Source organism: Drosophila santomea, chromosome 3L (assembly GCF_016746245.2).
Source record: "Drosophila santomea strain STO CAGO 1482 chromosome 3L, Prin_Dsan_1.1, whole genome shotgun sequence".
Lineage (NCBI taxonomy): Eukaryota > Metazoa > Arthropoda > Insecta > Diptera > Drosophilidae > Drosophila > Drosophila santomea.
Genome location: NC_053018.2, coordinates 4,933,272 through 4,949,141, shown reverse-complemented (window position 1 = coordinate 4,949,141; position 15,870 = coordinate 4,933,272). Strand labels below are relative to the sequence as shown.

The 15,870-nt window shown below is 46.3% G+C and overlaps 8 protein-coding genes across 13 annotated transcripts; 3 read left to right on the top strand and 5 right to left on the bottom strand.

Annotated features, from left to right (window-relative positions):
• Positions 1–102: 102 nt before the first annotated feature.
• Positions 103–1,061, bottom strand: LOC120449850 (adrenodoxin-like protein 2, mitochondrial). Its single transcript, XM_039632509.2, has 2 exons — positions 797–1,061; positions 103–711 (listed from the first exon to the last, which is right to left on the bottom strand). The coding sequence occupies exons 1-2, from the start codon at positions 913–915 to the stop codon at positions 372–374; spliced, it is 459 nt and encodes a 152-aa protein (XP_039488443.1). The 5' UTR covers positions 916–1,061; the 3' UTR covers positions 103–371.
• Positions 1,062–1,314: 253 nt separating this feature from the next.
• Positions 1,315–2,355, top strand: LOC120447559 (transmembrane protein 50A). 2 transcript variants are annotated; one of them, XM_039629014.2, is made up of 4 exons: positions 1,319–1,487; positions 1,548–1,682; positions 1,749–1,878; positions 1,937–2,355. In XM_039629014.2, exons 1-4 carry the CDS (start codon positions 1,404–1,406, stop codon positions 2,044–2,046), a joined length of 459 nt encoding a protein of 152 aa, XP_039484948.1. In that variant the 5' UTR covers positions 1,319–1,403; the 3' UTR covers positions 2,047–2,355. The 2 variants fall into 2 exon arrangements, with proteins under 2 accessions (XP_039484947.1, XP_039484948.1); XM_039629013.2 differs by having other exon boundaries at positions 1,315–1,487; positions 1,548–1,878.
• Positions 2,339–4,976, bottom strand: LOC120447556 (chitooligosaccharidolytic beta-N-acetylglucosaminidase). Of its 3 annotated transcripts, XM_039629009.2 has the most exons (5): positions 4,906–4,976; positions 4,378–4,499; positions 3,675–4,309; positions 2,506–3,595; positions 2,339–2,443 (listed from the first exon to the last, which is right to left on the bottom strand). In XM_039629009.2, exons 2-5 carry the CDS (start codon positions 4,452–4,454, stop codon positions 2,377–2,379), a joined length of 1,869 nt encoding a protein of 622 aa, XP_039484943.1. In that variant the 5' UTR covers positions 4,455–4,499; positions 4,906–4,976; the 3' UTR covers positions 2,339–2,376. The 3 variants fall into 3 exon arrangements, with proteins under 3 accessions (XP_039484943.1, XP_039484941.1, XP_039484942.1); XM_039629007.1 differs by having other exon boundaries at positions 2,339–3,595; XM_039629008.2 differs by lacking the exon at positions 4,906–4,976 and having other exon boundaries at positions 2,339–3,595; positions 4,378–4,606.
• A 284-nt stretch (positions 4,977–5,260) lies between these two features.
• LOC120447558 (general transcription factor IIE subunit 2) lies at positions 5,261–6,568 on the bottom strand. The gene is made up of 5 exons (XM_039629012.2): positions 6,410–6,568; positions 6,233–6,337; positions 5,995–6,157; positions 5,646–5,936; positions 5,261–5,578 (listed from the first exon to the last, which is right to left on the bottom strand). Exons 1-5 carry the CDS (start codon positions 6,469–6,471, stop codon positions 5,321–5,323), a joined length of 879 nt encoding a protein of 292 aa, XP_039484946.1. The 5' UTR covers positions 6,472–6,568; the 3' UTR covers positions 5,261–5,320.
• Positions 6,569–7,297: 729 nt separating this feature from the next.
• LOC120447557 (RNA-binding protein 45) lies at positions 7,298–9,903 on the bottom strand. 2 transcript variants are annotated; one of them, XM_039629010.2, is made up of 9 exons: positions 9,484–9,903; positions 9,223–9,417; positions 8,774–9,159; positions 8,647–8,710; positions 8,492–8,589; positions 8,231–8,337; positions 7,995–8,165; positions 7,855–7,928; positions 7,298–7,560 (listed from the first exon to the last, which is right to left on the bottom strand). In XM_039629010.2, the coding sequence occupies exons 1-8, from the start codon at positions 9,801–9,803 to the stop codon at positions 7,857–7,859; spliced, it is 1,413 nt and encodes a 470-aa protein (XP_039484944.1). In that variant the 5' UTR covers positions 9,804–9,903; the 3' UTR covers positions 7,298–7,560; positions 7,855–7,856. The 2 variants fall into 2 exon arrangements, with proteins under 2 accessions (XP_039484944.1, XP_039484945.1); XM_039629011.2 differs by having other exon boundaries at positions 7,298–7,928.
• Positions 9,904–10,022: 119 nt separating this feature from the next.
• Positions 10,023–10,865, top strand: LOC120447561 (protein twisted gastrulation). Of its 2 annotated transcripts, XM_039629016.1 has the most exons (2): positions 10,023–10,152; positions 10,359–10,865. In XM_039629016.1, the coding sequence occupies exon 2, from the start codon at positions 10,374–10,376 to the stop codon at positions 10,722–10,724; it is 351 nt and encodes a 116-aa protein (XP_039484950.1). In that variant the 5' UTR covers positions 10,023–10,152; positions 10,359–10,373; the 3' UTR covers positions 10,725–10,865. The 2 variants fall into 2 exon arrangements, with proteins under 2 accessions (XP_039484950.1, XP_039484949.1); XM_039629015.2 differs by lacking the exon at positions 10,023–10,152 and having other exon boundaries at positions 10,257–10,865.
• A 132-nt stretch (positions 10,866–10,997) lies between these two features.
• On the top strand, positions 10,998–12,325 carry LOC120448780 (ribosome biogenesis protein BRX1 homolog). The gene is made up of 2 exons (XM_039630969.2): positions 10,998–11,204; positions 11,267–12,325. Exons 1-2 carry the CDS (start codon positions 11,085–11,087, stop codon positions 12,215–12,217), a joined length of 1,071 nt encoding a protein of 356 aa, XP_039486903.1. The 5' UTR covers positions 10,998–11,084; the 3' UTR covers positions 12,218–12,325.
• LOC120448779 (choline transporter-like 1) lies at positions 12,226–15,847 on the bottom strand. The gene is made up of 9 exons (XM_039630968.1): positions 15,571–15,847; positions 14,690–15,066; positions 14,468–14,622; positions 14,181–14,410; positions 13,824–14,124; positions 13,259–13,538; positions 13,033–13,195; positions 12,758–12,979; positions 12,226–12,700 (listed from the first exon to the last, which is right to left on the bottom strand). The coding sequence occupies exons 1-9, from the start codon at positions 15,685–15,687 to the stop codon at positions 12,470–12,472; spliced, it is 2,076 nt and encodes a 691-aa protein (XP_039486902.1). The 5' UTR covers positions 15,688–15,847; the 3' UTR covers positions 12,226–12,469.
• Between the last annotated feature and the right edge of the window lie 23 nt (positions 15,848–15,870).

Here is a 15,870-nt window from a genome sequence, read left to right as displayed (position 1 = left end):
AATATAAGATTTAAAAAGTATTGATTTACCAATAGAAAATAAAAACAAATTTATCTCTGCGCCAGAAAACACATCCATATGTTCAATACGAGCAACAACAAGTACGAAAAAACATGTAAATTTATTGCAAACACATATTTACATATTGATCTAATCCCTTTGAGCTTAAACACTTTAAAAACAACAGCGCACGCTAATCCGCATCTGGAATCGGATTTATGCGTGTATCCATTATAGCCGCCTGAGGTTCGTGTCCCTGGGACAATACATACGATTTCATTCAAAATTATTGACTACATCTAGGTTGAACTAAAGCGAATTAGCACTTAGCACTCAAAATTGTAACAATTGATAACAGTGGTGGTGTGTATCTACGCGGCACGAGCGTCATTGATGGTGGAGGGCACATGCACCTCCAGGCCTTCCATGTCCTTGGACAGGGTGATCTGGCAGCCCAGTCGCGAGGTATCTGTTAATTCGTAAGCCAAATCCAGCATGTCCAGCTCCTCATCACCGGGTTTGTCCGGCAGTTTCTCGAAGTCGCTTGTCTTGAAGATCAGGTGGCAAGTGGAGCAGGTCAGGGTGCCCTCGCAGGCCCCGAAGCCATCAAGATCCACATTGTTGTTGACCACCACGTCTAGCAGGGAGTCGCCCACTTTGCCGGACGTCTTGATCTTGTCCCCGTTGGCACGCACGAATGTTATGTTAACACTGCAAAGAGAGATTGGTCAATGTTTACGTTGCTGTGGCGATGTGGAGCTACCATTGTAGTGATCATGGGGTGGGGGATACTCACACATCTTTCGTTTTCAGGGCCAATCCCGCAAAGAAAGTGCGCGTTGCGATCGGCGATCGCAAATTGAGGCTGCGTAGCGCCAATCTGGAGACAGCTCTGCATGAGTTGATGACTAGCATTCTGGTAGGGATTCCTTAGCAATCTCTTTCTATAACTGATCACACGCACACACTCGTGTCGCTGCGATCGGTTGTTAAATAATAAGGAAATCAATTAAATTTTGTAAAACGTGAAGTTGCGTGTGACCGTATTGGACCTTCTGAAAAAAGTCGCCTTCCCTTTAACATACTAAAAAGTAAGAAGGTATAATATACTGCATAAGCAGATGGTTTTTGCTTATTTTGTATTTAATACAAAAATTTTAAAATTAAACATATTAATTTAAAAAAAATTCTATATATAACTTTATAAATATAATAAATCAACAAGTTTCTGTATATAACGTAACTACTTCATGAGTTTTGCTCTGGTGGTTCCAGTGTGAACACACTAAATACTGAAACAGGGATGCGATAGCCAATATTCACCTGCAGGCAGACAACCCTGTGCGTCAAAACAAGAAGATTTAGGAGTAGAATAAATTGAATTACGTTTTAAAACCTAAACAATGAGCGTCTTGGACAAAGTTGCAGACTACTTCACAGGCGAGGCGTCCAGAAACAGGAACACCTCCATAATAGCCGGACTTCTGGTAAAGTAACAACCGCAGACAAAGAGCCACCCGCCTGACAGTGCAACTTTTTCTCCTTAGTTTTTTGCAGGATGGTGGGTTCTAATCGATGCCATGTCCATCGACCTGAAGCACCAGATTACCACAGGACATGTCTTCATTGGCATCTTCGGCACCATCAGCTTCTGCATGGTGAACGCAGTGAAGGGGGAACATGTAAGAAACAGCAACCACTTATCATTGGGTTTAACAAGTGACTCACTCCTTTTGTTTTGTGCGCAGATTTCGGAGGAGAACTCTTCGGAGTCCGGCGCCAGGATAGCGAAGATCTGGCTGCTTGTGGGCTTCCTAATGGGCTTTGCCTCCATCATTGCCGCCATCTGGGTGATGATCGACGACTTCATCAACAATGGTAAGGATTAAGCAATGATTTGTAAATAAGCTGAATTGCACCCACTAATCGTTTACAGAAAAGAAGGAGGGCTGGTTTGGTGTGGCTCTGCTGATGCAGAACGTTTTCATCCTGTTCGCCAGTTTGATCTACAAGTTTGGACGCAATGAAGAGGAGTGGAATGAGTAGAGCTTCCATCCAAAATATTGCACACGGGAACGCTGCTTTTAGTATCTAGACTCATACGTACATATTCAGGAGTCCAAGGAGTTTATGCTTGAGGCCGAGGACACCATCACCCGCAAAGCCTCACCCCAGTTTAGCGCATAAATTGTACAACTCTGTTTCTGTTCAGATTCGTAAGAATCGTTGAAGGCGTAAGGATTTCCCCTTATTACTTCCGATTGTGTCACTTTGAGTCGGAATAGGGCGCAGAGCAGGGCCAATAATCTCATTTATATTTAACATAATAAACGACAAGTCACTTGCGTAAGGCCACCTTTGAGCTGTGCTTTATTTTCAGGCAGAGAGCGTTGTGAGTAGCAACAGGACGATCAACCCATGCCGCCCGCCGCCCCGACTACATCTACAAGAATAGCGACCGTTAAGAGGAAAGGTTTAATAGCTTGTCAAACTTGTGCATCGTACGCGTCAATGGGACACTCGTGCTCGTTTTGCAAGCACCACTGCGGCTGCATGGCCTCCGCACCCAGACCGTTGTCCACCAGTCGCTGGCGATGCAGCAGCAGACGTGACTCGGCCTGGCGCCAACCCTCGCCAGGATTTGACCACAGTCGTTCGGCTAAGGCACTGGCCCTGGGCCAAAAGCGGTTATCCAGGGTGTGCTCGTCGATCTGCTCCGACCAAATGGCTCCCTCCGCGCCCAAGACATGATGCTCGTAGTCGCCGGCAATGGATTTCAAGCTGTTGTCGTACACCTTCTGCCAGCCAATGTAGGGGGAGCACCAGTTGTTGCCGTCGGTCACCCAGCCAGCTCCGCCGCAGTCCAAGTACAGAGCATCGTAGTTGGACACAATGATCTTGTAGCCGCGCTCCAGAATCTTCTTTACCTTCGGATCTGCTCCAGTGGTCCAGATCTGAATGATGTAACGCTCTGGGTTCAGATACTCGTCGATGAAGGGCTCCTCGGTGAGTCCACTAGTCCACAGAATGATGGGCGTGTGCGTACCATTGGCCACCTTGTCCACGCGACCGAGGGCCTCCGTCTGGAAGTGTCCCCACAAGCGCATAAAGTCGGCAGTCTCCAGCCCCCATCCCTGCTTCTTCATCCACTTCTGGATGGGCTGACTGCTGTTCCAGCAGCTGGTGGACACTTCATCGCCGCCCATGTGGAAGACATCCGGGTTGAACTGATCGAACATGGTGCCGAAAATGTCCTCCAGCACATCGTACATTTCGTTCACAGTGGGATCCAGTTGGCCACATGGTGGCTCCACGCAGAAAGACTTCCATGGCTGGGCATTGAAGCAGGCGGTCATGTTCTTGTGCTGCCAGCCCTCGCCCACATGGGCAGGTGCATCGAACTCTGGCATAACACGGATGCCTCGCACTCGGCCGTACTCCACAACCTCGGCCACATCCCGACGGGTGTACACCTGGCGTTGGGAATAGGCACCCAGCTTGTGCAGCTCTGGCCGCTTCTTCACCTCCAGTGGGAAGCTGTGCGAGTCCGTGATGTGCCAGTGGAAGGTGTTCAGTTTGACCAAGGCCATGCCCTCTAAGGATGAAATAGGATACTCATTGAGTCAATGGAAAATATACCCCTCCTCTGCCTTTTTCCTGAACCAATGCCTTACCCAACGTCCTCTTGATGGACTTCACGGAGTAGTAGTTACGGGAGGTGTCCAGGAGCAATCCACGCCACTTGTACACCGGAGCATCGGTGATGGTGGCATTGGCAGTCACCTGAACCTCGCGGCGTATGTCATCGTAGACAATCAACTGGGCCAGGGTCTCCAGACCATGACGGGCTCCAAAGAAGTTGGCTGCGGTAATGTTGGCCAGCACATGACCCGAAGCATCCGTATCAATGTCCAAAACATAGCTCTCGTCCGTATCCAGAGTGAGTCTCGCCGGAGTCGGCTCATCCGGAGTATTGATGTTCACAGACATACGGTAGCCACCTCGTGCGAGAACCTTGCGATCAGGTATCTGGGCGTCCAGCATCTCCATGAAGCGATCCTCAGCCGCTCGCCATAGCTTCTGCTGCCGGGCCGTACCATTGACATTGAAGTCGATGAAGGAGATGTCCACCTGGCGCATCAACGTGTCCAGACGCACAGTACCCGTGGGCTTGGGCCACAGGGTGCCAATGGAGCTGCCGCAGAAGAGCCGGCACACGGGGAGACTAATGGCCTTGGCGTAGTTCTCCTCGCTGAGCTCCACCTTCTGGCAGAAGCCACTGCGGCACTCGTAGCCGTAAACTAAGTCACTGAATGGTGGCAAAGAGAAAGTCAGTGACTGATCTAGATTTCTAACATACGAGGTTTAATCACTTACTCTGAGCCGTGGGCCGTCAGTTGAGACACCAGGGCCAGGAGCAGGGCCACTCCAAGGGCAGTCCGCGTCCACTTCATATCGTCCACCTCAGCACAGAAACTCTCAAAGCCAACTGGCGAATGCTTCGGGAATTACAATTAAACAAATTGAGTATTTCAAAACAAGTTTTTGCCACCGAGTAGAGAGCTCATTGTCCGTGCCAAAGAGTCAAGCCAAGTAAACAATGAACCGGATTTCCTACAAGCCGCCTTTTGAATGCCCTATCTCTTTCATAAAACAAATAAAGAGTTTAACGATTGTTTGTAAAATGACTGACTGACACACGCGTCGTATGAGTAATATTTGCTAAATGTAGTTAATATTAAAATTGATTTCTTTTGATTATCTCAATAGATTACAAATGAGTATAGCAACACTCCATTAATAACTATATTCTTAGATTGCAACACATAGATTATTTTGTTGCTATCAACCCGCGCACAAAAAGGATGTTTAACAAGGGCTGTTAACAATAATCCACCGCCGTACCAAAATATATGTAGGTTATTCCAAATCGATTCCAACTGAACTTGGCTGCTGTTCAGTGCAGACTAAAGCTACGGCTTCCCCCTGCTGCCAATTTATTTGCCCACCAGCATCGATTCTTGGCCTCTCACACACACACACACAACCAGCCAGGTGTGGAAAGCAGTGGGGGATGTCAGGAAAAGATTACATAGTTTTGCTTTTTAATTATCTTTCCCTCTACCGGGCGTCATATTTTTAAGTTCAAAGCCACAGGCAGAACAGCAATCTAGTACTATAAATCTTGAGGATTGAGTTTTCGGCCACAACGGACTCTCAATTAGATTGCCAGGGGGTAAACAAATTTATAACATCCAGCTTCGAGTGCACTTAATTCCATTGAGAGTTGTTTTTATTTGTATAATCTAATGTACTTATTCTACGTTGGGTTCACACCCTTCAGCGTTAGTGTGTTATCCTCGTAGACTTCCAGAACATCGGCCAAATGTTCGTTGTCTCTGGGTTTCTTGAACTGCCGCTTCTTGTTGGCCGCCTTCTTGCGCTTGGGAACTGGTTTCTTGAGGCCATGGTCCTGCATGGAGCGAATGCCCTGCTTCTCGAGGTACTCGTCGATCTTGGCGTCGTCCATGGCATCGACCGTAGCCGAGCGCCATAGCTTCTGGAATTCATCGTCCACCTGCAGATAATTGAATGCAATTGACTTTGATTAGCTTGGATTTTGCAAGTTTGTGTTCATAACCCACCGAAAAGTTAGCTGTCCTGTCGTTGTAGAATAAAATCTTCTTTTTGTCAATGGGTCTAATAATGAAAAGTATTTCCGCTGCTCGGTTTTTCAGCACCTTTTCGCAGTGTGGCAGAGATTCCTGGACATCGTCGAGCAAAATGCCGCCCAGGCCCTTCAAATCGTGCTGCTTAAGCAGACGCATCAGCGTTTTGCCATCCTTGATCTTGTAGACTGGCTTGAAACTGAACTTGGTGCCACAGGGACTGGCCTCCACCTTGGGATTGTTGTGCAGAGCCTCGCTAGCAAGCCACTAAATTAGAGGAATAGTGGTAAATACCCTACCAACACTTATTTACACTGATGCTTACATTCTTTACGGATTGCCCAATGTCCAGCTGGTTGGTCTCGTCCAGAATCTCTTCGATGGTCAGTGGATGGTCGTCGCCGTCCTGGTGACGTGTGCGCATGAACTTTACAATCTTGGCCAGCACTCCAAAACGGTACTGGGAACTGCCAGACATGGTCTTGTATCTAAGTTTGGATTAGAAGAGTTCCACATGGTTAAGACCCATTTCTGGTCGTTGCAAAGGCTCTCAAGGAACTCACGTTGTAGCGTCCAGCTTGGGAGCCGTGGGCGGACGCATTTTGCGCTTGGACTCATCACTGGACGGAGGCGGAGCTGGTCTATCGGGCTTGGACTTCTTCTCCACGCTATTTTGAAAGGATAACATGTAATTTTCAAGGAATAATCTTTATCAGAGGAGCCACAAGTGCGGTACTCACGTGGGCGTGGCCATCGCCCGCTTTTTGAAGGCCTCGCGCTCGCGAAGCAGTGCTGGATCCATTTCGAATGTGTTTCTTATTATTTAACTCTAAGAAAAATAGCTCTTTACTGCCTGAAATCAACAATTTACAAAATCTAAACAAAAAGCAGCACAGCTGTCGGTGGAACCGGAACTTACCAGGGCTGCGAAGATGGAGTTGTACATATGAACCATTTCGGAACTGGTTCATTATAAACCCTTTCAAGAAGTCCGTTGGCTTTTTAAATCATATGTATTTTATATAGATAAAAATTAAAATGAGAATTTAAAGATGAATAATCGAGCATTGAAAGGTTACCCAACAAAAACCTTTTATTTGATTTAAAGCATGCGTTTTTTTTCGATCCGTTTCCAAAGAAAACCATTTTTTGATCCATTTATTTTTATTTATTTTAGGGCTTATACAGTAAAATATCGTTTTTTTTTAATCTAATTTATGAAAAGACTTATTTTCACGCACGGCTTTATCGTGGGTTTACGAGATAGAGTTAATACTCTGGTGAAATTCATTGCGTTTGAATTTATTGCTTGGCTGAATCTCGTCGGAATACGTTAGTAATAGTTCAAGTTACACAGAGTTCGTTCCTGTATCACGGCTAGATTCAAAAGTCCCCTAAGCGGTATGTTTACAGAAATTTATACGACACCATATATGTATAGTGTATATAGCAAGCATTGCGGTTTCGTTGGCTCCGTTTAAAGGTCGTACGAAAAAGGGTCTTTCTACGAGTGCTCTGTACGAGGCCCACTTGAGTTAGTCAATAGTAGAGTCAACGGGTGTGGTGATTTCGTTGGCTCGTTTGGTTTGTTCACCCGGGTACGGTCTCCGGTGTCCGGTCTCCGGTCTTCGTTCGCCGTTTCCGTTTCCGTTCTGCGTTCTGCGTTCTCCAGTCCTCGTGGTTCTTGTGGATATTCCGTTAAGAGAGTGTTGTTGTGGTGGTGGTTCTTGTTTGGTTATTGGTTGTTGCGTGGTTGCGTTGTTGCGTTGTTGGTGGTTGGTTGTCAGTTCAACTGTTTTGACTGTTTCGACTGTTTTTATCGGACTGTATGCTCAAGTTAGTTACGTACTCGTACATTGCGTTCTCTGTAAGTTCTTGGTTGTCAGTGGGTCTGTGGAGATAGAAAGATAAAAATGGTTTGGCTTATTATGTTCGCGCTCAGTGGGCGTCATGGGTAACGTGGACATCGATGGCCAACCGGTGCACAGGGCAAGTGCAGCAAGTGGTTGACCCCACCAAAAGCTCTCGGCACACGAGCGTTAGGCGAATGCGTAACTTAAATTGTTAAAAGGTTTCGGTTTGGAATTTGCACAGCTACTTACCTCGGACCACGGCACACACACTCAGTCCAACTATGGCTACATAAATAGATACGGCAGTTATGCATTCTCAACTGGCTACTTACACTCAATTCCGCCTTAAACGCTTGCGACCGCCATCATCGCCATCGGATCCACTGCGCTCCTCAGCCTCCATGACCTGATATAAGATAAAAATTGATTGATTGAATACACGTACAAGATAACACGAGTACAAGATACACACCTTGATTTTGGTGCCGCAAATTTCGGCTCCATTTAGGGTGCGAATGGCCATTTGAGCACTCTCTACCTCCGCATACTTGACGTAGCCGCAGTTCTTGTTGGGCAAGAGGTAGACGTCGATCAGTCCCGACCAGCAAGAGAATATGTTTTTCAAGATCGAATGCGGCAAGTTCTGATGGTTGATAAGAAACAATGTTTATAACTAATGCAAATTGGACACGGTACAGTGGCACCTACCGCTGAGAGCACAATAAACAGTCGTTGGGCCACCTGCTCGTCCGGCGATGCCAGTGGCTGAGTTGGGGGCAAAGGTACATTGCAGATGGCATCCTTTTTGGTGCGCTCTAAAATAAAAGACCACATTAAATCTAGGCATAGGAGAGAGCATGCATTTAAAGCCAAGAAAGTGTAAAAAAAAAAAAACCAAACAAAAGAGTTTAATAATTGGCTACAGGTGATGCCGCGGCCTGTAACCCTTGATTGATTTAACTCGCGTACTGTCTATAAAGGATGTGTCCATTCGAGATGAGCTCATTCCATTGACTTTGACAATGATGCGTTCGCCCATTGGGTACTCCAATCCATGAAGTTTGTCCCTAAAGAAGAATAAAGTTAGGGCCTTGATAAAAAAAGAGTTTTAGAGCTATGTTTACTTGGCATAAATAGCGGCTTCTGGGTTGTCATACACCACTAAGGCCTCATTGGTGCGCGGTCCATCTGCAATGGGGATTACAAGCAGCTTTAAAGGTGATTGGAACCTACACCAGACTGTTTACGTACGTTCCCGCATGATTTGGCAGTAATCCAAGCCGGGTATGATGTCGAAGAGACGCCATAGCTGATCCTGGTTGACGCAGTTGCTCACGTTGACCTCCAGGCAGGAGGGCTGGGCCACTGGGACATTCTGCATGCGCAGGAAGGCCGCCATGTCGTTGTTCTGCGACACATTCCAGTCGTTGTTGTAGCTGCTGCCGCCGCCGCCTCCGCTGCTGCCACCGCCTCCATTAAAATTAGAATTGCCACGTCCCGAGCTGTTATACAGAGAATTATCCTCGGTTAGACGACCGTACTGATCCCTCTGTGTGCGTGTAGACCCCTTAGGCTCGGCAAAAACAGCTCTATACTTGGCGGAGCAGTTCTCGAAAGCCACAGCTGCATAGTAAAACCTGCGTATTGAGATTAGATTAGTTATGGCTTGGAAAATTGGCAACGGTGCATTCGCCACGCACTTGGTGAAGCGGACATATCCAAAGCCCTTGGGATTGCCATTGTTCTTCTCCTTGACAATTGTGACAGATTCCACATCGCCCCACTGGGAGAATTCCTCGCGAATATCCTCCTCGGTGGCTGTTTTGGGGATTACTATGAAGAGTCTCACGTACTTCTCCTGCTCGTTCTCAGACTTATTCGAGCCCTGATTGCGACTAAAAGAAGAAGGGGGTAGGGGTTAGGCCATGTTCTTGGGTACCAGTACTCGATGCAAATCTCACTTGGCTGCCACCAGGACTTTGAGGGTGCGATCCATCTTGCCAATGGTCTTGCCGTTCATCTCCTCCTGCGCCTTGGCCGCATCCGAAGTCTTGGAGAACTTGACGTAGGCGATTCCCTTGTTCTCCTGCGTGTGCTTGTCCTTCACCACCCAAATATCCTCGATTTCTCCGTATGGCGAGAAGGCCTCACGGAAATCCTCCTCTGTGTGCGCCTTGTTGCAAATGATGAATAGCCGCGACATCGGCGGATCATCGTCGTTTGAGTACTCCTGGCCGCCACGTCCTCCGCCACTGCGCGATTGTGATCTGTAGTCTGACATGCTTCTGATTTATCTTTGTTTTCCGCTCCGCTGAAATTATTTGCACTTCGACTTTTTTCGCTTTTGCCGCTTTGATAGCGTATACATACAAGATAGAGATGGGAAGTGATCGATATATGAACAAAACAATTTGCAGGGAAATGTGTACTGGTTCCGTTGAGCGAACTGGTTCATAAATTATTACCTCAAAATATTTTTACATATAATAATATTAAACAGCTCGAACTGTTTTATATCATTACTAAGTCCCCGTGATTAGGGATTTATTTATTCAGCCCCGAAAATAAGTCCGCAAACAGAGCATTGCGAAAGATAAAGAAATCCCTTAAAAAGGACCAACACCATTTAGGTAATAGTTACAAAATAGATAACGCCCCTTGGCGACAGCTGGTTAGTGACTTTCTACCTGAAACGTTATTACATTAACAATATTACCTACCTGAACTAACAACTCATTTAAAAGTGATCTGCATTCGCACTTAACACCTCAGTTGCATTTTCCAATCCAATATGAAATCACTTGTGACTATCTTCATTTTGCTATCCTTTGGACAGTTGGGTCTCGCAAATATGGCAGAAATGCGTAAAAAGTCGCACACCGAGGAATTCGAAGGAATGCCAGCTCTGTTCAGGGCCATGTCCTCCTCTCCAAACGATGGATACACCTACAATTGGACCGTGGTCTCGTTTTCAACGGCTGGACAACCAGGTTCCGGCCCAAACTGCACCGTGTTGTATCTGGATCAGTGCACATCCTGGAATAAGTGTAGACAGACCTGCCTGAAAACCGGAGCCACCAGCTACAGGTGGTTTCATGATGGATGTTGCGAGTGCGTGGGAGAACAGTGCATAAATTACGGCGTGAACGAAAGCAGATGTCGTCTGTGTCCTGAACCGGGAATTGAAGATGAAGAGGATTGAACCATATTATCACAAAAATAAATATTCTAATGCCAGTTAGAAGCTTAAAACTGGGTGCGATACCAATGCTAGTTGTAATTCTTATTAAATTTTAAGATTTTCGGGATTCACGAGTTGTTTTGGCTTAACAAAAATAAAATATACCGTTAAAAACAGTTTTTAATTTTATTTCTACGGTTTTTGGTTTGAATTAACTGACATTTTACAAATTTCCCATAAAGTGTTGGGAAATGCCACAATTTAGTTGCACGTGCTGTCGACGCCCTGGTTTTGAATAGATATCCATCCCTGGTTGTTGTCACTCCACGTTTTACCTTCGCACTTCTTTTCAATTGTTTTTAAATATTTAAAGTAGAAAAAATGGGCCGCAAGTTCCAGAATAAGAAAAAGAAGGCTGCGCCGCAGCTGGAGATAGTGCCGCTGGATGAAAACCCACCACTGCCGCCACAGCGATCCTCAGATGATGTGGTGCCCAAGAAGGCAAGAAATGGGACTCCTGTAAACGTAGAGTTTCGTAACTAAAAACTTAATTTTACTTGCAGGAAAAGTGGGTGAACAAACAGCGCGTGCTGGTCTTCTCCGCACGCGGTATTAGCCACCGTGACCGGCACTTAATGAAGGATATTAAGACCCTGATGCCGCACCATCGTCCCGAATCCAAAATGGAGCGCTCCAAAACCTTGTCGGTGGTCAACGAAATGTGTGAAATGAAGCACTGCAATAAGGCCATGCTGTTCGAGGGACGCCGGAAAAGGGATCTGTATATGTGGATATCCAACACCACGGGAGCCACTGGTCCATCAGCTAAATTCCTCATCGAAAACATTCACACAATGGCCGAACTGAAGATGACGGGCAACTGCTTGCGGGGATCGCGCCCACTGCTCTCGTTTGACTCCAAATTCGATGAGCTGCCGCATCTTAAGCTGCTCAAGGAGCTGTTCGTGCAGACCTACTCCGTGCCTAACCATCATCCCAAGAGCCAGCCCTTCGTGGATCACGTTTATACCTTCACCTACCTGGATAAACGCATCTGGTTCAGAAACTTCCAGATTCTGTCCGAGGATGGTGGCTTGTCCGAAGTCGGACCGCGTTACGTATTGAATCCTGTGAAAATATTTGATGGTTCTTTTACTGGCAAAACCATCTGGGAGAATCCAGACTACGTGAGTCCATCCAAACAGCGACAGGTACTCAAGAAGGCCGCCAAGGACAAGTACGTGAATCGAGTGGAACAAAAGGTCAAGCACGAGGCCACGCGACCGGTCAGAGCTTACGATGGCGCCGAGAACGAAGAGCTGTTTGAGGACGATGATCCCGTGGAGACGGCCAAGATTCTGGCTGCGATAGCCAAAAAGAAGAAGGAGGAAGCCGCCAAACAGACACCCAAATCGGCGCTAACCAAAAAGATCAAGGAAAAACAACTGCAGGCCGTTAGAGATGTGATTGAAAGAAAGAAGGCAAGAACCATTAAACGCGTGAAAAAGGTTTAAACACCTCATTTTACATTAAGATACAAAAACGATTAAACTTTATAAATACGTTTACAAACTGTGCATCCTAAGTTTGAATATATCAATAGACAAGATTACCAGTTATTATTTGTCCCACTGTTCTGCTTTGTACGTCGCGACGGAGTAATGGTATGTATATAAATATTAACACCCTAATGAGATGTGCGTTGAGTTTCGGGGGGGTTCTGCGTTTGGAATACAAAAGCGAAAGCATCTAGCTCCATCTTAGAGCTACTCCGCCGACATGGGAGCTACCTCGGGGTCGGACTGAGGGAGTCGGGTAATACTAAATGGTTGCTTGTTGATGGGCATCATTTGAACAACTTCGATGGGCGGCTCCTCGCCAGGCTGCAGCGGTTCCTCGCCTACTAGCTTGGCCAAGTTGCTCTGCGCCCAACGACCAGAGCGACCATTCAGTGTCTTATCCTCGCAAACGCAGAGGAATAGGGTGTCCACTACCATCTGTTAAGAATTCATTGGTTAGCCTCAAGCTTATACAGGTTGTAAAGCAATACCTACCTCAAATAGCGATAGGATAATGTGAGCAATGAAGAAGGAGAATATAATGATGATTATGACGGGGGCCATGTAGAAATTCAGACCCGGCATGTCCTTGAGCAATACGATACCAATCAGGCCAGAGAGGGCGGCCACCACAACCTTTCCCAGGAAGAGAATGAAGTCGCCCACACTGTTAATGGTGGCCACTTGCAAAACATTCGTGGCCATGGCATTCCATGCCTAAAAGGAAATATTTGGTACAATACAGCATTTTTGCGTAATAATTAACTTACAATGCCAGCAGCGGGGCAGAAGTTAATGGATTCGATGGCCACCACGGTGTAGGCATTATGATTCAAGAAGCGAATGAACTTCTCTAGTAGCCAGAAACCACATATGCAGCACTTCAAGCAGCAGGCGGCGCACTCCGATCCCTTGTCCTCGCCTTTCTTCAATCTGGAATGCCACGTTCAATTAGTGAAGAATGGGAGACGCTTGCAAAGTGACGACTCAACTTACTTGGCATACAAATAGGTGAGTATCAGGCGGGGAATCTTGAAAATGGTGATGACAAAGGATCCCTTGGCCACCGTACCCAAATGATACTTAACCAGTTTGCCGATGGCATAAACCGTGGGTGTGCTGGTCGGTTTTTGGAAGTACCAGAAGGCCACTGCTGCGGCCAAAGCAAACTGCTGGCATGCGAAAATGAACTCAACCGTCCAAATGAGACCCACCACATAGATCCAGAACATGCTGCGAAGGGCTCCAGCATCGGCATATTCTACACGGATATTGGCTGTTTAAGGAAAACACTTGATTAATTCTCTGGAAACATAAGTGCGGTAACATAAGAAAATGTTGTTTATTTTTGTATATACAATTTAGATCGAAAAGTCGTGAGGAGAAAACACAGAAATATGTACAAAAGAGTAAACTTCTGTGCCCTTATCAAATATCACTTACTTATTCACCAAATCACGTTATAAAATAACCACAAAATGCAAAAATATATGATTTAGATTATTTCGAATTAAGCTACTTTGGGAATGGATTTAGAACACAAATATATGAGACTACTTACGTCTTAGATCATTGGGGCTGGTGTTATTGGAAACGAACAACGCATTTGCTGGCAATAGCTGCTGATGGGCTTTCGAGTTGTCGAACGGAGCAATGGGACTTTCTCCAGGTGAACTGGCTGTGGCCAGGCAAACGATCACTGCCACCCAAAAGCTTAAGAAGGCTATAAGCACAAGGAAGGCTAAGAGCGGAGCAATCAAAAGTCCTGGCAGATTCATCATGCACTGTCCAGCTTCCTCGAAAAGCGCCGACAAGCCAGCCAATTTGTTCTTCAAGAAGTATATGACAACGATAAGGATTATCTAAAAAGGAGACAGGCTAAGTAACTATGAACAGAGTACTAAATGAGTTAACAAACCATGGTTATGGTGGCTAGGACAGCCAGGGTGAGGACCGCCTGTTGGTTACGCACAAACTCCTCAAGCAAAGAGTATTGTGTATTCACACCAGACTTATTGCGTATGTTATAGTACGCGTACCAAAGAGCAACAGTGAGCGCCACACTGGCCACTATGACCAGGACACAGATGATCCAGGAGACTATGCGAGACAGCCAGTGCATCATGGTCACCAGAGCAATGGAAATGACTAGAAAAAAAGGCTCTATAAGGCAATACTCTCATTAAAAGATGAGGAATCTCTTACGCAAAGCTAATCCACAGACCATGGCAATGATGTGCCAGGTGGAGTAGATGTCGCCAACAAACTGCTGGGCCACATCCCAGTTGTTGAGCATATCGTAGTAGTTCTGGACCTTCTCTCCCGTACCCTTGGGCACACAGCGATGTAGGACAGGCGAACTGGAATGAAGTGATTAATGTGTGAATTAAATTAGCATTTAATTTGGGTGATGTAATCAAAGCGCACCTCTCATGAACGGGAAAACTGGGACATGGACCTAGGAAATTAAACGTTTTGGCATCGTTGCCCGCCGTACTCAGCTGCTGCATGTTGTAGTCATATTTGCATAGCTGAGTGCCTGTTTGGCTGTAGTATTCCAGCAGCTCGCTGCCCTTGGTCATGGTTTTGGCGGGACATGACTTGACGCATATCTTGAGGGACTGTTTCAGCTCCTTGACATCGAAATAGAAAAGCTCCGGCTTGTCGAGCGTATTCATGCCGGACAGCGAAAATCCCTTGAACTTTTCATTGTACTTAACGCCGCAGGTGTTGCCAAAGGAGTCGTAGCCATTGATGATGCGCAAGGGATTTCCATACACGAACGAAAATATGGCTATCACTATCTGTAATGCAAAAAGGAGGCAAATTAAAATGGATAGATCATTGTGCAGGTAGCCAACGCCCCATGACCAGCATGTCATGTCAAGGGGCATTATTATTATAATCGCTCTGGCGGACGACATACCCATGCAAATACTTGACATGGAAATGCTTTCGAGGAGTGGCGTGTCCTGCAGGGTAGCAGAACAGCAAAACAGCGGGTATCGATTCGCTTCTCGAGGGATCTAATCTATATGTGGGCTTATATATATGTCGGACTAACCCTGACTGTTAAATCATCGCATTCATTAGAGGAATTAACAATTCCGCACATGAGCTATCCAGCGATGACGACATGAATGAGACATTTTCAAGTAACAAGTAGCCGCTTTCCTCCCGCAAAAACCGCTCACACACACAGCGAAGCAGCGAGACGCGTTGCGCAGATGAATGTCTGGGCTTTCACTTTCCCGATACAGACTGCTCTATATATATCTGTATATGGCGAAATCTATGCCAATTCTTACCAAAAACAGCCAGAATATAATGTAAATGGCCAGCCAGCAGGTGTCCGTACAGGACCGGTATTTGGGCCTATTGTTTTGCGCCTCCCCCTCGCCGTCCTTGCTCTCCGCACAGCCCATTTCGCACTTGGTAGGCTGCTCGATAATTAGCGGGCCTAATTCCTCTTATCACTTTGCACTTATATCTATTTCTTGAGTATGTTGAGCCACTTGTTTGTTCTATTTTGATTCAATTCACAACCGACGAAACAACAATAACAACGCCTAAATCCTCAATGGCCAGGTGTGGCCAGGTGTGCAAGC